Source organism: Pholis gunnellus (assembly GCF_910591455.1).
Source record: "Pholis gunnellus genome assembly, chromosome: 6".
Lineage (NCBI taxonomy): Eukaryota > Metazoa > Chordata > Actinopteri > Perciformes > Pholidae > Pholis > Pholis gunnellus.
Window position 1 is genome coordinate 9,990,042 of NC_136532.1, and position 25,481 is coordinate 10,015,522.

The 25,481-nt window shown below is 40.6% G+C and overlaps 1 protein-coding gene across 1 annotated transcript in view; it reads left to right on the forward strand.

Annotated features, from left to right (window-relative positions):
* ntrk2a (neurotrophic tyrosine kinase, receptor, type 2a) overlaps positions 1-25,481 on the forward strand; it is a gene marked incomplete at both ends in the record, with an annotated part of 75,411 nt that overhangs the window by 29,879 nt on the left and 20,051 nt on the right. The window contains one exon of the mRNA XM_079160930.1: positions 22,894-23,082. Coding sequence (XP_079017056.1) covers positions 22,894-23,082 — 189 coding nt within the window. The remainder of the gene's footprint in view (positions 1-22,893; positions 23,083-25,481) is intronic.

Here is a 25,481-nt window from a genome sequence, read left to right on the forward strand (position 1 = left end):
GCCTAATGCTAAGTTCAGCAGCTCTGGTGTGTGTGTGTGTGTGTGTGTGTGTGTGTGTGTGTTTGTGTTTGTGTGTGTGTGTGTGTGTGTGTGTGTTTGTGTTTGTGTGTGTGTGTGTGTGTGTGTGTGTGTGTGTGTGTGTGTGTGTTTGTGTTTGTGTGTGTGTGTGTGTGTGTTACGTCCAAACAAAAAATGGATGCAAGAGATGTAGGGAGAAAAAGGTGCAAAATAGAAAGAAAGCAAGTCCTCTGTGAATAAATGTGTGTCCTTTTTTTCTCTGATACATAAACATGTTCATAACTGCATGTCGGGCAAAGTCTTACTCTTCATAACAACCAAATCCTCATTATTCTAGTGCATAGACACAGCCAACCAGTTACATTTATCACTGGTTCTTGAAACCCAGTCCGCACTCACAACCAAATCTGAAGCTGACATGCCCAGAAAAAAACCATCCAGCATATTTCCTGAGAACATGCTAATAAAACAGATGTTACACACAATACAGTCAAAATGATAATAAAATAATGGCACATTCAGAAGGTGTTGCATCACACAAATTGATTTGAAGACGAGATATTTACTTGGCCGTGATCCAAGACCGTGGACTTTATGTCCGACAGGAGATCCAAGTACAGGATTAGTCCAACACTGTCAAATTACAAAATGATCACAAAGAGTCAGCCGATCTTGTGAAGTTTGTCAACAATGATAGTGGCTATAGTGTACTTGTTTGTTCATTTGCATTTCTGTTTTTCAATTATTGAGCAATGAGCGTCACCGTTTCTTTCACTGTTTACAAAAGAAAAGTTCAAAAGAAAAGTAGAAGTCACATTAAATATTAAAGATGATGTATTAAAGATTGTATTGAAGATCTTATGAATGTTTAACAAAGTCTCTAAGTGGCAGGATCACTGTAAGGTGATTCTCTTTTGTTTTTATCATGTTAGAGTATTCCTTCCTCAAAGGAAAACAGAGACATTTGAAGTTGACCAAATAGACACATACTGGGTCTGAGCTCTGCCTGTTTGTGTGTTAGTTTATTAGAGGAAATGTTTGTATGAAAACCCCGTAGAAGATCTGAAGTGGTACCACTACATTAGTGATATGTAATGCTTGTTTGTTGGGACAGCGGATTTATTTCATAAGTAGTAAGTAGTTTTCATGACAATTTGAGTGAAAAGGATTCCAATTTGAAATTCATTACACTGGCTGGCAGATAGTGGGACACGATCGTGTGTGAGGCGAGCAAGAGGGTGAAGAATGGAGAAAAAACAACATGTGTGTGACAGACAGTGAAAGAAAACGTGAAAAGCAGCGAGGGAAGCCTTGATTTCTCCGTGTTTGTGCCTGAAAGAGAACAACCAAACTGCCAATGCAGAAACAGATACTACAGCAAATACTGTATGTTAGGAGCCTCGGGGAGGATTTATTACTCTGTTTCTTAATGTCCATTCCATGGCTCAGTGCCAAGACGTACCATTTTGCTGAGCTGTCCATGGGTTTCTTAGCTGACATAAGACAACCGATGATAAATACTCCCAACCAAGGAAGAAGCAGTCTGAAGCTGACATGTACAGAAAAGCAGCCGTATGTCCTGAGAAAATGCAGTTTAAACAGACAGATGGTGCTTCAGTCACAACAATAAGGAGAAATATGTGTTGTATATGTAAGCATTGGTAATCTTTATTGCTCAATACAAGTGAAAAAAAAACACATTTCAGAAGCGGCTGTATCACACAAACGGATTTAGTGAAATCCATATTAAATCAGTTGGTTTGTGCAAATTAGGGCTGCAACTAGTAATTATTTTCATTATCAATCCGTCTTTCCATTATTTTCTTGATTAATTGATCCATTATTTGGTTTCTGAAATGTCTGAAAATAGTCCCAGAGCCCAAAGCAATATTTTTTCTAATTGTTTATTGAAAGATATTTAGAAAACCAGCAAATATCCACAGTTGAGAAGCTGGAACCAGAGAACATTTGCCATTTTACTAACATAGACTTTAATAAATGAGAAATAACTCAACAAAAAATTTTATTATGAAAATAGTTGCCAATTAATCCTCTGTCAATCGAAATATTGTTTCAGCTCCAATGCATATGAATATTCTAAAATGCATTGATTTTTTTATAAGAAATAAAATATTGCAACAACCGATGATTTCTGTAATTCTCACAGCTTCAACGTCTCTTTAAGCCAGTCAGCTATTTAAAAAGATGCCGGACTACAATGATGAGATGCATAATTTACCAAAGGTTTGTCAAAGCCTCATCGTTGTTGTCAAACAAGACGAGTGAAGGACTAACACTGTAGAGGGGAAGTTTGTTCAGTGCAGGGTAGATTTTAGTTGAAATGACTGAGGTTGAAATGGGAATGTTGTTCAGTGTTGCATGTCGGCACCATGTGAGGACCAATAGTCTGCATGGAGCCCTCTGGTGTGTGTGTGTGTGTGTGTGTGTGTGAGTGTGTGTGTGTGTAGAGAAAAGTGAGAGACAATAAACGAATCTGTGTGAGAGATACAGACAGAAAATGCGTACAGTGTGTGTGTGTGTGTGTGTGAGTAGTTGTCAGAAGGTCTGTAGTGTGACACGGGCGACATCCGTTGCCCATTGAATGCCGTTGCCGTGGCAACCTGCGTCATTGCCAACCTGCGTTGCTCCAAAACTAAATCATTATCCCTCGCCGAGTCTGGGAGAGGAGTGAATCACTACCTTCAGACACACGCGGAGACATGGTGCAACACCTGGGACCGACTAAAGCCAGCAGACTGAGAAATGAGCAGACAACGGACGTCAAATCGTAAAGCACGGGTTTATTACTGCAGCACAACAACAGAGAGATTGTTTGCCCCGTTTACTGGCTTTGTTTAGGAAGTGAGTCATAGGATGAAAAACATTTTCTTTAACTCCTCCCACACGGACGGTGATTGGCTGCCAAACGTGACATTGACACGGACTCTTGAGGTTGATGTGGTAACATTGGGTTTGGGTGGTGTGTTGCTTTGAGATGCTGAGCATCAAGGACGTGTCACATGAAGTGCCCAAATATGTTTCTCTTGAAATATTTAGCAGCAGCTGCTGGTATAGGCGATATCACAGGTGCTGGTTTATAAATAGAAATATGGAGGAAAATATGCCTGCACACATTGTGACAAATGCAACTGTACATTTGATGTTACTTCATGTCTGACGCCAAAACATTTACACAACACAGCACGTAAACAATCGTGATTTGATATATTTGTATTCGGGCAGTGATTTATATTTGTGTTTGCTTATTCCTTCTGAATTTACAATAATAAAACAAAGAATATGTGGTAAAATAGCTGACTTGCAGGTTTAATGTGAGGATGTTTGCATCATTATCAGACCAGCTGTGTAGGAACTGTCTTTATGACTTTATTCATTGCTACTGGTGTCATCTTTCTGTAACTTTTCTGGGCTGATCGAGGTTGTGAAGTTTAGCCCTGACCCCTTTCTAGCTTTTGCTAAACGCAAAAACCATCACGTGGAAACCTTCTGCGATACCAATAAACCTCTTTGATGTAACATTCCTCTGTCCCGGGATTGTTACTCTACTAAACTTCCACTGCGCACCTCCACAAGTATTCAGCTGACTCATTGTATCGTAGTGTTGGGCTACAAATTAAAGCCTAAAGTGTCTCTGGCGGAGTGTTATTAGGTCACTGCGTGACTCTCAAGGAACGTTCCTCCAGGGGGACATCATGTTTTTTGTCTTTGTGGTCACTGCTTAGTGGTAGTAAAGTGAGTGTTACTGACAGTTTTTTACTCTGCAAATCTCAACATTTCTCTCTGGATTTTACACGGAACAGAAATGACTATTGCAGCTTAAGGGGGAAAGCAGGTTGTTGTTTTTGGCTCGTCTCACCCCGTCCTTTATCATAAAGTGTCAGCTGAACCTTGAATGGTTTTCTCCTTTACATTCCCTCACTGACAGACGCCTCAGCCATTACTTGCCTGGTCTGACTTTATTTCCTCTGCACGAGCTCCCTAATTACACATCCTTCTTCCTCAGACCGCCTGCAGTGGTGGAGATATTGTTTTGGTACGGGACATAACAAGCAGCTATACTGTATGATTAAACACAATCTGGATGTATTCCACAGTATTGTGTGTTTATTCATTAGTGCTGTTTTTTCCAGTTTCAATAAGCAAACAGAGATGCTAACAGGGGATGAGTATGGCCTCTATCCCAGACTGTCTTAACCTCTGGCCCTCATTAGTTTTGTGATTAGAGCTACAGGAGTTACACTGTAGCTCCTATACTAACTATTTGAGTCCAGGGAGCACATGCAGATTTACATCCACAGATTACAAGTGATCTTACCATCCAGTGCCCATGGAGGAAGCAAGAGAGTGTGGTCTTTATGTAGCCAGACAGAAAGTAAAGGAGTGGTGTTGGTTGGTGGTCTGAATTTCATGCAGGAGACTGGAGTCTGTGTCCCGTCACACAGGTGACGTGGGAACTTCTTTTGGAGGGGCTTCGTAGAATAGCACTCTGACGCAAGAAAATAGGTACTTCAACCAAAATTGGAATTTTCAGATTACAATACATAAGAACCACCACTGACAAGCTACAGGATGATATGAAAAGCTAAAAAAAAAGAAGAAAAAAAAGTACCCGCTCTTTAATCTCTCTTGTTTGACAAAACGGTTTTCTCTTTTGAGAGAGACATGCCACGAGTACAAGAAAAAATGACCTCCATTGTCAAACTAAATGTTAAAATCTCAATAGAGTTGGCATGTACCCCCTCTAAAACACAGCGGGAGGCCAAACAAGGCCAGACAGCAAGTGTAGTAGCCCTGCAGCAGGAAATCAAAAGAAATGTAACGAAGACCCCGAGGACATAAAGCTGCTACATGAAACTAAATCAAACTACAAACCGCTGTGAAACACCTGGAATTTGACTCTTATTTTTTTACCTCATCTCTATCTCTCTCCCCTCATCTGTCTGATGTTTCGCGAGACATGACTCACCTACCCACAACCGTCTTCTAACACACAAACTCTGGCTGCAGGTGTTTTGGTGACATTTCTCATTTTTCTTTCAGATATTCAGAATGCGTTTAAACTTTAATGCCACATCCAGCAGAGAGGTTTTATTTATTTTGGCTGGCTCAGCCTCTGTCGTAAACTGACTGGTTGGTAACGTGCACACACATAATCCTCCAACAAAGATAAGGCTGTTATGTTTGGCTGGCACAGACTCCCCCAGTGACATGCCACGTGTTGGTATCAGTCCGTGGCTTTGACTAAGAAACATGCAGGAGATTATCTTTTGTGTGTGTCTTTGCAGGCAAAGATGTGACACAAAGTTGAAACAGTTGGATTGTGTTTCCTGGTACGAGGTAGAGAAGTAGGTGTGAGCGTGTCCATTGATCTGGGAGCAGTGGGAAGGTCGAGGGCTATCAAGTGAAGCTCAGATGTGTGTAGGATCAATACGTTTATTGTTCAGGTTTTGGTAAAAGGTCACTTCATCTCTACTGTGAGTACATTTTTTTTTTTTAACTAATAAACACTTTACTGGGAAGCTGCTCTTTGTGGATCTGTGTAAAATGTCACAGTGGCTGTGACCTTTGCTGCCTAATTGATAAATAAATACACTCAGCATCATCACACACAGAGACGATGAGGCCTGTGCACCAGTTACACTGTTGGCTTATCTCTGTACCTTATGATGTTCATCGGTCTTTGGAGATGGGGCTGATCTAGGAGGCTAGCTGGTCACACTTCATGGTTATTTGGCTCAAACAGTGAGTCCACAACTTTGGTCCAGACTGAAATCGGGCGGATTAAACTTGGTAAAGACATTCATCGTCATTCTTTTTAATCCAGCGGCATCAGCAGGTCAACATTTGACTTTGTCCAATACTTTGGTTTATGGCTTTAAACTCAAGACTAAACTAATGACATACCCCAAAACAGAGTTTAGCACCAATTGGCAAATGTTAGCATAACACACTAAGGTAAGACGGTGAAAACGGTAAACATTATACTCTCTAAACATCAGCTTGTTGGTATTATTGAGCATTAGCATGATTTTGGCGCCTAGCTACTTCAACCCTGTTCAGCGTAGAAACATTCCTACATCATCTAACTTACTTTTAGTGTTTGTATCTTTAAAAATATTTGACATTTTGGGGAATTATTTTTCCTTTCACATGACTAGATCTACACGTGATGCTCTATGATCCTGAAAGAGCCGTCCGACTGCCCCATTGACTCCAGTGATTCTGTTTCGTCAGTGGATGACGGGAGGTTTGGTCTGTTGTTGAGCGCTCCTTTGTTTCCCACCGTGTGCTCTCTCGCACTCGTCGAGTGTCGGTTTGTGCATTCAGTTTCTGCACTAATATTTGCACTGCTGCAATTGGTCGCCCTGGTTTGAGGCTACTTCTGAGGCCTACTCAAAGTTTACCGTGTGCATGTTTAGCCAGGATTTTATTAGACTAAAGTATAGATATCAGAAATACTAGATTGTATTTCCAAGTACACTGACTACAAGAAGGTCTAGTGCCGCTCTGTTGTGAATAACATTAGCCTAATTTACTAAACCTCTGCTCTAATACCAGATTCAATTAACCTAGAAGATTCTTTACTCACAGTACGTGTAGCTATATGAAGGGTGGAAAAACAACACAAGGATGTCGATATATAGCTCCATTTGAAAGATTGGCCTTAAACCTAAAAAGTTGCTTTCCTAAGCATTAAATGACTGAATGATGGTTATTTTCATGTGCAGAAGCCTTGTGTACTTTCTCCATCCTAAAGTGCAATAATACAGAATCAACTTTTTTAACAAATACTAAGCAAAAACACTTGTTGTGGTTCTGACACCAGCAACTACGCCTCTCTTGCAAAAGCTGTTTGTTGTTATTATTTATTGTTGTCATTATTATTATCATTATTATTTTACTGTTGTTTTGTTTTTGTTATTGTTTATGTTTTCTGTCTTTCCCTTCAGGCTGTGCGTTGTTTCAGAACATCCCAGTGGAGTTGGTCTCACGCTAACGGAGACGGACACACACAAGAGACTAAAAGCAAGGGAGAAAGATTGTTTGTGTTAGTGTGTATTTGTGTGTCTAAGAGAGTGTTTGTGGGAGACAAAATGGGAAATGGGAGAAGCTAAAGAAGAGGGGCGTCCACATATCCAACCAACAAAACAAAAAACTATGTATAAAAAAATGAAGGGAGTGGTCGGGGGTTACGGGGTTGTGCAAACACACACACACACACACACACACACACACACACACACACACACACACACACACACACACACACACAGCGGTCAGGTGGATGGTGTCCATTATCAACTTCTAAAGGTAGAGAAACCAGGTAGAGCTCTGCGATGCAGCAGCCTGATCAACCAATCAGAGAGAGCCTTCAGAGATGCATAAAAGCCTCCCATTGGATGAATTATTCAGATCAGAGGGACAGAGACAGCCATTAACCTACATCTTCCCCAAAAACACACATGCCTTCCTGGACATTACCACTCAGCCCCTTAGTGCTGATATATACCAGCTCAATATTTCTTTATGCACACTACAAAAGCCCATCGTACGTACATCCAATCCTAACTTTGTAAACAATGTCTTTATTACATCGTATAATAACACCAAATCCAAACACCCAAGACATTCAGCCACTCTACTGGCTCTTGGTGACGCTGCCAAACAGTTTGAAGAAGTTTTGAGGTTCATTAAACTAAGTAACCAAAACCACTTTGCTGAATGGGGAAGACAAAGAGGCTTTGAAGAGAGAGAGAAAGAGAAAAAAAAGTGATTTTGTTTGAATTTGGCAGCAGCTTCCTGTTAGTGTAGCCGGCGCTGCTGCAAGTCACAGTTAGAACAAGCAATAAAAGTGATAAGAGGAATGGAAAGGCATTTGGGAGAAAATGGCTTCATTTCCATTTACCTGGCTCTTGCGTGCTATAAATGCTAAAAAAGTACAACTATGTGATGCGTTGGGCAGGCTTCTGAAAGTCTCTCCCGTTCACACCAGGAGTGGCAGAGCACACTACCTCACTGTTTGGGAGGCACTGTGCACTCAAACTGCTGCGTAACCGCCGAATTAGTTTTGCAGGAATTCACCACACTTGTCAAAACATCCAGCACATCTGCAGAAAAACAGATTTCTTTTCCACCCCCTCTTTGTACCGACAGTGCAGTTATAGTGGAAAATCAGTAGCTCTATAAATCAAACAATGTCGGTAGTGGGTTTTTTTTGGGGGGGGAAACATTTTTACAGTGAAGGATGTTTAAGATGTTACATGCCGTGTCTGTAATTCACCAGGGAAGACGCACCTCGTCAGTTTCCAACACTGACACACACTAGATCATAAATTGAGGTCTCTGTTAAATGAATCATAGGTTGCCTTCCAACCACCTCTCCTCTCTGAGAGACAGATGCAGTCATGCATGCACATCTGTCCATAAGTGTAGCCACGTGCACACACAAAGGCCCACGTAGAAAACCATAACAGTTTGGGCTACATTGGACTTTTATAAATACGTTTTTTTAATGCACTTTTCTGTCTTACATGTTCATTTTGGATACATGGAAGGATACAATGCTGCACATCTCACTTACATTGTGGAGACAGATAAATGCTTATATTCACAATTGCACACATGAATTATTAATTACATGTGCATGTCAAGTGCTGAGGTGCCTCCCATATGCACTTGTAGCATTTTACTTTATACAGTCCGCCATCTGTGCACATGTCAAGTCAGAGTATGTGGGATGACTCTCTCTCTCTCTCTCTCTCTCTCTCACACACACACACACACACACACACACACAGAGAGAGAGGGGGGCAGTGCTGGCTGAGATTGAGGTCAGGGCAGACGCATGGGGAATATTTGATTAAGAGGGCTACAGGGTTAAGAAACACAGACACTTTCTGCTGGTGTGGGAGAAGGTTTTTTCTTCTTCTAGGGAATCACAGTTTAATAGAGTACAACGTTGTTTATCCAAAAACCCCAGACAGCCAAACTGGTCAGCAAATCTAATCTGAAGAAGAAAAAACACACACACACACACACACACACACACACACACACACACACACACACACACACACACACACACACACACACACACACACCGTATTGTGTTTCAGGATAGCTGATGTTTTTAAATCACATTATGTTAAGAGTGTGCACTTGAATAGCCTCTGCATCCATTAATAAGACAAAAAAAGGGGCGGTGCACTTTAACTTATGTATGAAAATTCACATTCCAAGTGGTGTGGTAAGCTAGCTGCTAAACTGCACTTAGTGTTTATACTTTATATATACTTCAGTTTAAGGGTTCACCTCTTTGCTGTTGGAGTGATTTTGAAAGTGCTCTGGTTATGGTTTGTATTTTAGAAATCAGTGCCATAAACTACCAGCAGACTTAAAGCTTTCTCAAGCTTTTACAGGGTGGGATTGATTGAATCAAATATGCAAATTAGGGGGAATTTGTTTGGTTGAACCTTCACAGTCAGTTTAGTCTGTAGGTTTAATTCACTTGTTATTCATAGAAAAAAGATGAATATGCTCATAATGAGAAGAAAGTCCCACATTACAATCCCTTTGGAGCTTCGAAATAGAGAGAATTGATCAATCTGCCAAAGTGCTGATTAGGCGTCAATAATTAAAAGAAATTTAAAGAAAACACATCAGAGTGAAGAATGTTTAAAAATGCAACAAAATGAATAAATAAAAACAAAAGGTTAATAATATTAATTTTAAAAAAAGCCCTGAAGTGACGAATGATGAAAGCGAATGGAGTGGGAAGATTGGGCAGAGTGGGTGTCTTTTTGTGTGTCTGCGGTTACTGAGGGTGTGTGTGTGGACGCATGGTGTGTGTTTATAAGAAAGTTAGACAGACTGATAGAGAAAGAAAGATTGTTTCAACTATGGAGGGAAAGCTTCAAACAGACACATTATCAGTCTGTTTCTGCAGCTCCATCAGCAACATGAATGTAACTTGTTGTGTCTGTTGCTATTAGTGTGAACATTTAAACTTAAGCTATGTTTTGTTTTTTTACATAAAAGTATAGTATATATATATTACAACCTGATGAATTCACAGTTTTTTTTTATGCATTCATTACTGTTTAGTGCAAAGTGCAGTTCTATCAACCGTCAAGCCATATCGGTAGAACAGTTGGTGAAAACCAACTTCCAAATGTGACACGACCAGTAAACGTCACTGCTGGAAATAGAGAACGGACTGAACAACATTGACATTAACACCTTTCAATAGTTCAACAGTTCGTGAGATACCCTTTGTTTTTTGTACAGATTAAACCATCAATATGCAACATGTTAATTCGGTGCTGGTAGGAGGGTTTTGTTACTGTTGGACAGAGCCAGTCTCTGTGCTAAGGTAAGCTAACCGGCTGCTGGCTGTTTGCATAAAGGACAGACATCGAGTGTGGTGTCGGTCTTCTCATCCAACTAGAGAACAAATAAGCATATTTCCCAAAATGTCAAACTATTCATTTTTTAAAAAGGGAACAAAAACAAGGGTGAGGCTGATTCCTGTTACGGCCGGATTTGCTCCAAATCCATATTTAGAGCTAACTTTGGTCCAGAATTTCCTTGTATTTCAACAAGCTGAACATTTCAGGCAATCTTCATTCTTCAACTTGGGATGTTCATAGCCAAGATTCCTCTGTATTATTATTATTATTAATAAACAAAATATATAAAGTGCATTGCCGTTCAGAAGCTATACGTTTTTGACTTTAAACTGACTTTGTTTTTGACTTTGTTAGTGTCTTTTATAAACCGGACGCTAGGCTCATTTTAAGTTGAATTGCTTTGATTTTTTGCACATAATTGTACATATTTTATGTTTGATCATTCTAAATTGCATATTTACGGTTTTCTTGAAATTGTTAAAGATGTCTAAGCTAAAAATTGACAAAATGCTAACACTGGGAAATATGACAGTATAGTATAGTAGGTTTTGAACTGGAAGTGAATGTTATTTTATGTTTTGTCTTTATTGTATTTGTCCTTTTTATTTCCTTTGAACATTTTGATACACAATAGTCTTGTTTTATAACTGAAGAAGGGCCTGTTTTAACTTCATGTGTTTGTGACAGACATTGCCATACCTAAATGTTCATGCGTGTCCATCAGCAATGGCATGTCCTCTAACTGCAGCACAGTCCCTAAAACCTTTCGGTAATTGCACAACGGTAACCTTTTTACCTCTTCATCGTTAGCATACAAAAAAATTTCAATTCATGTCATATTTAGCACAAAGGCAAAGCTGAAGAAAAAAAAAAAAAAACAGCTACATTCAGAGTTACAAGGTCTTTTTGGTTATTGATCCTCTTCCATAAACTGTTGTGGCATTAAAGCTGCGTTCAAGAGGCTAATTGCTTAAAAGGCTCATTTGAAAATGATATTTCATACTTCAGAGGAAAGAAAAGGTTTTTTTTCTTTTCAATAAAATAAATCATTTATTGGTGTCCCTTGTGTGTAAACGTGTCTTTTTCATCCAAGCTTTTAGGTGTGCATCTGTGCATATTTATTCCTGTGTGTTCCCCTTTATCAGTACGAAAGGCTCCGTCAGACACAATTCATGAAACATAATATATAATCTGGGGCCATTCTGGCTTTGAAATCAATGCCACATTCAACTCTTTTATTGTACTTCCTCTTTTCTGTAAATCATATTTTCCTTCCGTCTCTTTGACTCGGTCCATCTCTCAACTGAAGGCAGCAACAATGTTTCAAGTCATCAATGCTTTTTATTTGTACTGCAAGACTGAGAGCATTTTCAACAGCCCCACTGTCCCCGACTAATTACAATACAGACTTTTTTTAAACTTTTATTCATGGAGTGGAAAGTTTTAATATGGTGTGATGGCTTAAGCTTGAACACGTATTCAGATCCTTTACTCGCCTAAAAATAACAGCACCACTCTGCAAACAAACGTAAAAGTAATCAGTTCAGAAAGAGTGTTACGGTGGGGTTATGCTTGAAAGGAACTAAAGTTTGTCATCAGAACAAAGTGTAGCTGTTCGGAGGGCTCCGAGGTGAAAGGGATGAGCTGCAATGATCGTTTAAATGGTGCGCTGTCTCAAGCACTCCCTTCTGGAAGGCATACATGACGTTGCCCCTCGTTTGTTCATATGAAAAGTGACAGTCTAGTTGTGCAAAGGGAAGAAGGAAATAAGAAAGAGAAGTTTAAACCCTGACTGCTTCCTTACCTCTGCACACCTGGCCGAGTGCTGCGTGATGTGGGCATGAATGTCAGATTGTAGACAGAGGTGGATTTAACGAAGTACATTAACTAAAGTATGGGTACCTCCATTTTATGCTACGTCTATTTCACTACATGTCAGAGGGAAATATTTGCCTTTTTTATTCCTCTAATTTTATTTGACAGCTAAACTTACTATTTGTATTTCATAGTAAGAATTTACATTAAAACATGCTCAAGGCCCTAAGAGTTCAAATTGCCCAATATTGCAAGAAATTCAAAGATAAGAGGAAAAGAGGAAAATGAGTATTAGCAACCTGATTATGGATAAGATCATCTTGGGTTTTGTGTTTGGGTTCAGAAGTAAAGCGCCATAAAATGGAAATACTTAAGTAAAAGAATGTCAAATTTGTACTGAATTAAGTATATGTACTTTGCGACTTTCCACCACAGTGGGTGTGATTGATTAAAAATAGCAAGATCTAAGATGTATTAAGATTCACTTCTATTTATCGTTCATTTCAGCATTAACAGGTTAAAGACAAGTTTGTTAATGCAAGATGGAAAAGAAAGAATGAGATGTTTCTCTTTAATACATACAGTATGTTCTAATGTGGACATTATATTATTTGAAGCATTTTTCTCCATATTGAACAAGTTGCCTGGTGCTATGATGGCCTGATATTACAGAACCGGAAACACAACAGCACACAGTCCTTATTCACTCTTTAATTCCTCTCATCTCATTCCTTGCTTCTTCGTTTTCACATCTCTGACCACCTCAGAGTGCCTTCAGTAGGAGGAACTGGTCTTCCAGTGTGTCATATGAGAAGGTGAATGTGGGTTGAATATTAAAAATAGAAAAGATCAGACTGAGGCTGCTACAAGGAAGGAAGAGAGAGAGAGAGAGAGAGAGAGAGAGAGAGAGAGAGAGAGAGAGAGAGAGAGAGAGAGAGAGAGAGAGAGAGAGAGAAGAGGATGTGGGAAAAAAACAAGATGACGAAAAAAAGCGGGGTGGTAGACACACGCATGGAGATGAGAGAGGAGATACGTGACGCGAGACAGACGCAGGAAGACAGAGAGAGAGACGAGGAAATGTCTATTTTTACCAGTGGTTGGTACAGAGAAGAGGGGAATTTGATAGGCCTCTGCATTAGGCCAAAGAGGAGGAGGATTTTACGCTTGTACAGGCAGATTCGTACGGACATTTACTGAACTGCAACGCAGAGGAAATTCTACCCGTCTGCTGAATCCATCCCACTAACTCTCTGCCCTTTCTTCTTTGTTGGCCCTTCTTCCTCATTAATGTGATTTCTTTGTCTGTATTTGCATTGTTTCTCTTTTTAATAACTTTCTGTTTCATAACCTTTTAACCTTATATCTTACTTCGGAAATAATTACACATTTATTTCAAATCTATTTACTATCACAAGCTGCCATTTACCCCGATGGGTACCTATACAAAACATACTAATAAACCACTGAGTAATAACATTTAAAGTGATCGATTAGGTTGACAGAAAATTAACCATCATCAATTTAGATAATTTATTGATTTTTTTGAAGCAAACAAATGGCAAACATTTTCTGGTTACAGCTTCTCACGTGTGGATTTGCTGCTTATCTTTGTTTTATATCATTGAAAACTGAATATTTAGTTTTTTCTGAGTGTTGGTCAAACAAAACAAGACATTTTAAGACGTCAACTTGTGATCTGGGAAGTCACAATTGCCCTTTTTGCCACTATTGTTTTATGTTTCACACACTAAATGATTAATCAATAATGATAATGATTGTTGTTGTGGCTGCTTGAATACATGTGATGAATGCTGTTGGATAAACCTTTTCTATCTTTCAACAATTTATCATGTTTTAATCTTATGGAAAAAATTCCAATAGCTCTGGGGAGAATTGTATGCCCCCCTAAAAACCTGGTTTAAAATCTGTAGTTTTCTATAACATTAAATTAAAAATTTGAATTAAAATGTATGCAATATAGAATTGCATGGCCGCTAACAATAACTGATAATTATCGGTTTGTTGTGGCAGATACCAATATAATGGATAATATTAATCTTACAAATGCAAAAACGTTAAGAGAACAATAAAGACCAAAAGCATTTGTAAATGAATAACTATATTAGCGGTAAGCGAGACAAGCAGAGACCTTTTCAACTTTTTGACGACTAAATAAGCAATAATCAGTTATATTTTGGTAAAAACATCCTTATTACTTATGAACAATAAAAACTGCTTCATCGGGACTGTGTGTGGGTGATTAGATCAGATTTGATTGACATGGAAACTTAAGCAAACAATCTCACAACTGTCATCACAGTTAGATCCAGCTAAATCCTGATTGGTGCATGGACACGTGTGACATACTTTAAACCAGTGACATATAAAATACGAAATCTCCGTGCCAAATAACCTCAACTGTAGTACCTTTGGCAGACTGTATTTATGTAGAACCTCGTTAGCCAAAATTGTTTTCAGGCACTACAAATCTAAAATGTCATCTGCATATTTCTTCTTTCCCTGCATTATTTGATTTATTTACCCCCCGTCTCTCTGCCAGGCACTCAGTGAATCTGCATCTCTGTACGCTCTTCTTTACTCCCCTTTCTGCTGTCTCTCCTCTGTCTGTGTCGCTCCTCTGCATCCTCCATCCCCCTTCCTCCTGGATCGATAGTTTACTTCCTGTGTTCAGCAGTGTGACAGCACAGTTTAGAAACCACGGAGTTCAGGTTACCAGTCATCAGTGAGTGTGTGATTGTACGTATTGTGATGGGCGTAAGGGGTCACTGAGACCTTTGGGGTCAACAGTGACAGCAGTCCTGTGTTTTTGCCCTGAAGCCTGCGTGACTGCTCCACTGACGTCCAAATAGGGGGTTTACATGCATGGGAATTTCTTGTCTTTTTAATTCGTAATCAATTATTCTTCATCAAGAGGCAAAATGATTATATGGCAGCCAGAGGATCTGCATTTGTGACTGTGAAATTGTCAAGAATACCTCAGTTTCTGCTCTGGTATGCTATTTACTCAGCAGCTTTAGAGCCAAAAGGGTTGAAGTAAATATACTAAATGGCTTCGACTGCAGAGAGCAAACTAGAGTAGATGGCTTGCCTGTTAAATTTGTTATTTTTGTCAACTTTTACCTGATATCTAGGCTGTCCATCACTCCCTATGAAGTGCATCTGAACCCTATATTTCAACCAATTTGTGCTCTGACCTTACTGACTACCGACAGTAAAATAATCTCAAGTCATAAAATCCACTATTATCCGCTAACAACTGCTCCTTCTGTTACTATCTGGGCACAAGACAACCACGCTGTTTAAACAGACAGACTGACAGGCCCTGATGTCCTTAAATCCCATAATAGCCTCTCTGCATCCATCGCCCTGGGCAGCAAGCAGCGGTAAATGGCTTCAGGTTGTCTGAGGTGTGCCCAGAGAGCCTAAGATAGATCAATGCAGTCACTCACAGTCATCGTTTTAACTCCACTCCAGCGTACGCTCCTGCCATAAAACTCCTGCTCAACTCCAGATCCCCAAACCCTCGGGCTCCCACAGCAGCGCCGGTGTCACAGCGGCAACCTAAAGCGCTAAAGAATGGAAGAGTGGAGTAGCTGTGTAACATTGTGTGTGACTCACAATCATTGGGGAGGGCTGGGTATCGATACTCGAAACCTTTGAGGAAATAACCCACTACCAAGAAGTATCAAAACTTCTACATTCCAATGATACCTGCAATGGATCCTTTTTGTGCCCAGATCTAGAAAAAAAAATGAAATTACTATTTGTATGCGCAAGCGTTCTTTGATTTCATGCGACGTGTGATTGGCCGACTACCGCAGCAGCTACAACACATACAGCCGGGATTTCCTGCCCGCACACGGCTCTGAACACGGAGATGTCTGAGCCGCTGGCAAGCAGTTCACACTGCGAACACGTTACCTGAGGGGTAACCAGTGGGTAGGCATTATGGTTACGCAACAACGCAGTCCTAACATCATGAGTCGGGGGACGGCGCTATCAGCGGATATATTCAGCAAAATATTATTATTATTATTATTATTAATAATAACTTACAGAAACAACTTGTCTTCCCCTATCTGTCACTCTCTCTCAGACACACACATATAGCGAGCGACAGCGCGCTCAGTTTTCAGTCCAGAAATCGAAATTTACAAAAAAAAAGATGGACGTAATTATTTCCAAAATGTACAACCTGTTTTATCTATTAACATATTCTGCTCCCGTTCGCTGCACACAAAGAGAGGACGCACAGGGCTGTATTAACGGGGCGGGCTAGCAGCAATGTAGCAGCACCGTAAATTACATCTTACCACAGTAACTTCTACATGTAACTACATTATATTTCCCCCATTATTTAGAGTGATGACATCATAAAAGATGATGACAGACAGTTGAAACTTTATTCAAAAACCTCAATAGAAGCTGAATTTGAATGTAACAGACTGACATGTGGTACACCCCTTTCAACGGATTTCCTTGCACAGCATTTTAGGAAAGAATTTAGCAATTTTAACACAGTAATCACAGTCTGATCCTTTGTTGCCGATTAGGAAATCTCTGGACTCCCTGATCTCTAAGAACATTTTCAAGGACAGAACAGAAGGTAACCTAACCAGAGCCGAGTCTACTTCAGCCGTGTAGCTATTTTATGCATAAAAACAAAAAAGCTTCAGCATAATATTTTCATGACCTGATCATCAGGATATGGTCATGAGATGATAATAATCATTACAAGAAGGCTATGCTCTGTGCAGTAAACCATTTCAGCTTCTACCTGGAACTGCCTGGTAACAGTATCACTTTCTGGGAACTGGGATTGTCACCACGCTCTATTGGTGAGTTTTATCTGTAGCTCATGTAGCTCCACCATCACCCCTTTTCCTTGCAATAACTGTGACATCTCTGAATTTGTACAGGATGCTTCAGGGGTGCATTTTAACTGAATTGCAGTTGATTAGCACTCATTTCTCTTCTGTAAATTAGAAACAACTGTAGAAACAAGATTTTTTCACAGTGCAGCACTTACGTTTCTATCATCCGCTGCACATTCAAAGTGGGGGGATTTCCTTCTATCTTCACAAGGTCGTATAATATTGTATGTCGATGAAACACATCTACTCAGTTTCACCAAGCGTCTAATTTCCAGCACTCTACATAAACCTCTAATGAAGCAGGCCATGTGGACTAGAGGTCATTAATTTAACAATGTCACTGTTCATCTCTGATTGGATGGCAGTGTTGCCCAACCTCCCTCGACAGAAACAGCTGTTGAACTAGACACAGGGACAAACTGATGAAGAATCAGACCTGCAGTAACAGCAGTCATCGAATGGCTCGATCAATGATGATGAGTGATGAGTAGCAATGTATTTTCATAGTTTAGATCATCATCCCTGTTGGTAATAGTAACATTGTACCCACCAAGTTCAGACCTCGGAACAAAGCAACATCACGGAAAGTCGGTAGGTGGTGTGACTTTATTAAAGGCCAATGCAAAGTGGCAAAGACCGACGCAGGTGGTCGCAGATGGGTGCTACAAAATGAGCCGAGGGGGAAGTTGTTTCTACTTTCCCGCAAAATGCACAATTTGCAACCAACTTTAACTTCAACACGTTCATTCCATTTCACTGAAGTATCAAACCCCTGACGTTCACAACACAGTGCCTCTACCTGTTACTTAAAAAGACAAATAGACTTAAAAACAATGACATAATTGGCATTGTTAATGCTCATCCTTTTGCCACCCACCTCTCAGTCACGACCTGCACTTTGAAGGCAAGGCTGTGTGTTATTGACTGTTAACCCGAGCTGCTCCCCGCCAGACTGCGAGGAGCTCCAGTCTCCACCAGTTTAAACATCGGTTCCATGTCTATTAACAGTGTTGGGTCGTGACCTGACCCCACTTACACCTTCACCTCTCCTGTCCACCTCTCTCTTCCTCCCTCCACCTCCCCCACTCTACATCTTTTCATCCCCTTTTACCAAGTCACTCCCTGTGGACCCTCTACCACCTCTCTTTGTCATACACACACACACACACACACACACACACACACACACACACACACACACACACACACACACACACACACACACACACACACACACACACACACACACACACACACACACACACACACACACACACACGTAGGCTCTTGTTGCCCCTCAGCTTAACGGTATTTATAACGATCTGACCCTGGGACCTCTCTGCGTTAATGATCTTCAGCCCCTCCCAACACAAACACACACATGCTGACAGACAATAACCTGCGCTCTCATGAGCAGCATGTTTTTCTTCTTCCCTTTAATACGTTGAGATAATCTCAGATCGGTAAACGTTGCAAGTAATTAGACAACTCGAACTGCCAAAAACCAACAGCTTCGTCTTTTTGAATGCAACATTTTTCCAGTGAAAGAAATTTGGAAACCCCGCCCTTTTCGGATAGCCAGCTGTTTGGTACTGGCAGCTGTAACATGCAAAATGGCTGTCTCTCATTTATAATGCTGAAATCGTCTCAATTTAAGGGGAAACTAAAGTATTCCTCCATTTAAGAACATGAATAAAATGCACAACTCTGCAGTATTTACAACTAGTAGCAGCTGTTTTGACGTTTTCAGTGAAATCGAGTTTTAATTAAAACCGATCAAACCAAAAACAATTATCTCTTCATCTGGTGATCTGCAGGTTTTCAGAGAAACCGAATGATTCAATTTGCCGTCATGAGTTGACAATTTCCATCCTCATTTTAGGATTAAAAAATAGAAATATCTAGAATCATCCATTCATCGTTCGCTCCCCGTTCATCACTCTTTAGGGTCCATTCATTGAAAGTGACACACTAGTGTACATGTCTGATCCTGGACACAGAAAGATGCTGCTGGAAGACACTACAGACACACAAGCACACACTCAGAGTAGGCAAGCACATCCCCACACACAATAAAACAAACTATTGTGCTCTCGCTCTCTCCCTCTCAAGGCCACACGCACACACACTCACACCCACTCTCTCACATACACTCACACACACACACCGTCGATCAAAAACAAACTCTGTTTCTCCCTCTCAATCAAGCCCTGTCAGCGGCACTGGAGCCTGATATGAGGCCAGGGACAGAGGAAATGAACGATGTCAACCACTGTTATAATTCAGCACAACCGACCACATACACCTACTGTACTTTGAGCTCATGGGAAATCAATCTGAACTCATGATACAACGTTTTCTGTTTACCAATGCTTCGTGACTTGAAGAGGTCTGGAGAAGGACCGTGTGTTCAGTCCGAGTGCGTGTAATTCTGAATAATGCTTCCTGGTCGATGGGTCTCATGCTCTAACTGGTCTTTAGTGTTATTTTTTATTTCTACTGATACACGGTGAAGAGCTGATGAAAAACCAAGACTAGATGGAAGCATCCAATTATGCTCTTTAATAGAGCCGTTTACACACACACACACACACACACGCACACACACTCATTTTCTCTCGTTCACACCCCTAAATCAGTGAAGAATGCATAAATTAGTTGGAGGCATAAAAGAGACCATCACTCACAAGCTCTTATTACAGTACTTGTAGGACAATGAACTGAAAAGCAGTAATTTGCTAACCCCTCCATGTACCTGAGTGATTAAGATGATTTACAAGTGTTGCCGGTTGTCATTAAGTTATTTCGTGTGTTAGCACTGGAAGCTCTTTCTACTGTGATTTTATCATCTGTTACAAACACAAAGTTGGTTGTGTAATTTGCAACAAGTCCTCTCTTTGCCCTCTAGAAGTTCTTCTTCTTCTGATCCGACGCCCTTATCGGCAGGACGACGTCATTTATACTGTATGTGCCTTACAAAGTCGTCACCAATTCTATGATGAGACAACACTATGTTTACGGTTTGTTTCGATTCAGGCAGAAAAATGGACTTCATCTCACATACAAATACAGCCACTAGTGATTTCAATTTGCATACGGGCATGTGGATCTTTATAGACAAAAAAAAGTGAAAATATCCTGTAAGGTTGTAAGTTTTAAGCATACACATTAGGGGTTAACGGTCACAGAAGAAGTGTTTAGTAGCATTGTTCTGTGTGTTTGTGTTTATTGGTATGCGTGGGTGCCAGTATGAACTTGCAAATGTAGTTACTATTTAGTGCTGGTATTGTTTGCTTTGGCACTCAACCTAATGACACAGAATATTAGCTGCAATGCCATGAAAGTGTGCTGTAACTAACACACTTGTCGAGACGGAATCAGCCTCATGGACCGTGCTCACAATTAAAAACGAATAACACCTCCGTTCTGTTGCCAAAACAAACTATTTATCTGTAAAAAGGTGTCTGACTCTTCCATTTCACCTCTCGTTTCCAGATCCGTGCCTCATGTTGTTCCAAACTGTCTGTTGTATGAAACATGGATTTTAATATCCATGTGGGCTGAACGATTAATCTAAATCAGACCTGGGCCCTTTGGCTGTCGCCGACCGGCCCGCAAGACGTAAATGGGAAATTAGGAGTAAAACGTAAATAAGTGTACATCATGCATGGAATACAGCTGCATTGCTTTTATTTTGAAGGCAACTGTTGCTGGGTTTTTTTCTCAATTTACATACGTGAGTACGTTCGTGAATGTGTGCGATGGATATTACAAATGTATATTGTTTGGATCATTATTCCTGCTGCAGATGTTTAAGGTGGATCTTATTTTAACTCCTTTATACTCTGTTGTTCAGTTTAGGTAGTTAGGAAGGGTTTGAAAAATTGCAATGTGCCAAGTAACTAAAGCTGCCAGACAAATGAAGTGGAGTAAAATGTACAATATTTCCCTCTGAGATGTAGTGGAGTGGAAGTACAAAGTTGAATAAAATAGAAATACTCAGGTAAAGTACCTTGAATTTGTACTTAAGCAAATATACTTAGTTATATTCCACCACTGATCATAACATTTACTCTTACCACACGCAGCTCATCAAAATCATACAATTTACTACTTTTTATAAAGAGGTGGAATAATATAGAGCAGGATTCATTCAGTCTATTGGTCCGGCCCTCCACCACAGTCCCTGATTCTCATGTGGCCCCTTGGGAAAAATAATTGCCCAACCCTGATCTAAATGTATTCATCAAATCGCAGGAAGGGCAATATTTGTTAAAGGTGAAATATGTGTCAAAATAGCATTTTAAATTAAATATTGTAGTCCTGGACTACACATAATCTACAGACTCCAGAAAACATATTTGTTTGGTACAAATCCCTGCAACAATTTACGCCATAATCATTTTAAAATGTTAAAATTTGAATATTGATGCAGAAGTAATCATTCTCTCTAATAATCAGTCAATTATAATCGCAATTAGATCATTTCTCGAAATCGTTAAGCCCTAATATTCAGTGTTTTCTGACTGAAAAAGTGACAGAAATCTGAGTTTTGATACAGAAAAGCTTATTCTCCGGAGATCTTTTCTCCACCAGGTTCCTAGATTACATGCCTTCGTCTTTGAGGACATACATTAATTCCCTCGGTTACTCTTTCATTGCCCTCTTTCCTTGACTTCATCATTAAATGCTGCAGAGCTTGACCGAAAAAAAACAATAACCCAGCACTCGAACATGAAAACAACCACCATTGACAAAGTACCTCGTGCTATTCTACAGGCTTAGCCCTCTAAAAGGACTATTACAGGCTTAGTCACTTGTTTTCCACACACGTAAATGTGCAAATTTGTTCTCATCCAAACAAGATGAACCAAGTCAGCAGTATGGGAGCTGCTACCTCCTCATCCACATACCCTATCAACAGGAGTCTAACTTTGTCTTATGCAACTGTCGGTCCTCCTCTGACTTCTTGCAGTGCTGTTGCATATTAAGATGTGTGTGTTGGCCAGTGCTATGTGGCTCATGCGGTCAGCCCGGGGATGTACGTCCCTCCACCTTCTGCATAGCAAGAAGGTGGAGGGATGTACAGGCACTGCTTTCAGAAATGTAAGGAAGCTGTGTTGTTGAGCAACGGTGAAACAGGATTTACGATCCAGTTGGTTCAGTTCAGTTGGAGTGACAGATCCGCACACTGCAACACAGTTTATTATATTTGGAAAGGTACCATGGCGGCAACTATTTCACTCCCAGTGCAGTGTCACAAAGTAGAAACTAGGAATGTACATTGGCCAACACAGCCTCTTGTTAAATGATAAAGGTGACAAAGATGAGCCCGGTTTCACTTTTTGCCACAAACTGTACTTGACTCATACGTCTATGATCACAATTGAAGCTTTGTAATGTGACTCTTCATTTCAAAAGTCACTGAAAACTTAGGGGGCCATTAGTGTTGCTAAAAACACATGAATACAAATGTGCAGGTCCATTGTGTTGCTTACACACTCTAATGTTATGAATATAACTGATGCATCTCTCTCCTCTTAGATGTCTACTGTGATCAATATTAACAGCTTAACCTCCCCGCTGTATGATCGCATCTCTTCAATCTCTGCTAATAACAGCTTAACAACTGGATTCATTCTCTTGTGTCTTTAGACCATTAACAGGGCTGCCACGTGTACTGAAACGACCTCATTGTCAAGATAACCGAACTCCCTCTTTCCCTGCTCTCTCAGGACCATCTTCGGTGATCAGCAACGACGACGACTCGGCCTCTCCTCTCCATCACGTCTCTAATGGCAGCAACACTCCTTCGTCCTCAGAGATGGGCCTTGACGCGGTGATCATCGGCATGACCAAGATCCCGGTGATAGAAAACCCTCAGTACTTCAGGAGCACCAACAGCCTGCTCAAGACCGACACGTGTGAGTAAAAACCTCACTTATCTGTCATGCGCGACCCAAATGAACTGCGTTAACAAATGCTTATCAACCCATTATGGGCAATCTGCTCCGAAGTAGTCGAGGCGACCGTCCTTGTGTTGTACGTGGGGTTACCGTGGCAACGTCTTTCCGGCTGTCATGGCGATGACCTTGGAGCAGCTGACGATGAGCTGTCACTTGTGAGAGAGAAGTTGAATATAGAAAGTCTATTTATACGCGCGTGTGCCCCAGCATAGGTTAAGCATGAATCCATTCATGAATGTGGGACTCATGCACACGCATCACCAGAGCTGGAGGAAGCCAAACGTACAAGAGTCTGAGTTTTTTTTAACAGCGCAACAGGTGCATACATGGTGGCGCAAAAATCAACGAAAGAAGAGACAAAAGGGCAAAGAGGAAGTGGAGAGGAGAAAGAGACAAACGGAACAAAAGAGAAACACGAGGAGAGCAGAAGGAGACAACAGTCAAATAGACCGACAGAGAGCACACACCGATATTGACCTGCTCCATCAACATGACATTAGGATTATTGGCAAGTAATAAAAGCTTCTCCAGGCTTTGGCCTTGCGTTGCAGTAAATTATGAAACCACGTGTGTGTGTGTGTGTGTGCGCTCTTATTTTTGAGGGCACAGTTGAAGGAGGTATAATAATGGGAGGGATTTGAGGATGACCTTTTTGGTTGTGCGTTATTACTAAAAGGTAGACTGAGATTTACAGCCGAGAGACAAGAATGAAAGCGCCGAGGATCAATGAACGTCAATAACGTACCGCTGCGTATGAGTGCGTGTTTTTAATATACTGCAGCCATTACAACTATTACTCTGTATGCTTCTTTGACTCGCAGACAGGCGGCATAAATACTGAACGTATCGGACCGATTATTTGGCACGCTTTCTTTTTCGACCCGAGCAACAGCCTTCGATGGAGACAGTTTGGCAAAGTGGCACTCAGTTGCATGCCAGGGACTGAACTCTTCTTAAACATTGGTCTTAACCAAGCTTGTGTCCTGTAATATTGAATACAAGCTTTGACTTAAAAGATGGCACAGGCTTCTTCCTGGCAGCAATAAAGCAACAATTACTCAGCAGAGATGATGGATCCGTGTGTAATTACGGGATCTGTTAGCAGTGTTGCAAAGCTTCAGTTGTGCAGCTTACCTCTGAAGTTAACACCTCATTAACAATAATTACCTCAGAGGAGCGAGCGTGGTTGGAGAGTGTGTTGCAAACATTTTGAAAGACTGACAGTAAAACTCACATGGAGCTGCATAGGTTGGAACTACTGTGTGTATATTTCTGTAACCCCACATAACCGTATTCATGATATGTATACAGAATGTCAGTGTGTCAAGCAACTGAAGCACGGATGTAGTGAAGATTTTAGAAGTACTGAGGTACTGAGGAAATTCAATTCCCAACAACAACCCCAGCTGGAAACCGAAAAAAAGGGTCTTATTTTAAGTATTTGTATTTTTTTCAAGTTATATTTAATGGATTTTTTAAGGACATTCAGCAACTCCTTAAACTGAACACTGACTAGAATAATTGCCACTATTTTCCCTGTACTTAGTATCAGATTACATACCGCTCAGGAAATTATTTGGAAATTCGGACCCAGTTTGACATTTTGGAAATACGCTTATTTGCTTTCTTGATGAGAATTAGATGAGAAGAATGACACCATACTCTCATGTCGGGAGTTGTGTGCAGGACTATTTCTTTGGCACGCACAGCAACTTCCTGGAGGCCAACTGTTTCCCCCATTCACTGTCTTTGTGCTAAGTTAAGCAGACTGGCTCGAGCTACATATCAATCCTGTCATCCAACTATGGCATGAAAGGAAACACTGATATTTCCCAGAAAGTCAAAACTCCTCGCAGGAGTCAAATGTAATGCTAAAACTCAGAGAGGAGAAAATACAAAGGACTTGACCTCAGTGTCCTCAGTAGCAGCTACAGCCCTGCACTGAAGGAGGGATTTATCTTTCTTCATCTTTGTGAAGTTACACCTTCCTCTTGGCTCTGTCTACGGCACCTCTTAATTTTTCCACCGTTTCCATCCCAGCAAATCCTCTGGGGTTTGTATTTTGTTGTATCTAGGGAATGAGGATTAACATTGTTCTGGGAAATGCTATTCACAAGTCAACACGTGCGTACACTAAATGACAACACCCATTTACACACACACACACACTCACACACACACACATATACACACTAAGCTTATAAAAATTGAGGTCACAATTAGCTACACCTGACAGAACGGCATGTAGTTGGGAGTGGAGTGAAAAAGAAAAGGAACTATATATGAGTCGTGACATGAACTGCATGAGGAATTTGACAGAGAAAAGGGTTGCAGTCTCTGCTGGCCCTGTTTTTAAA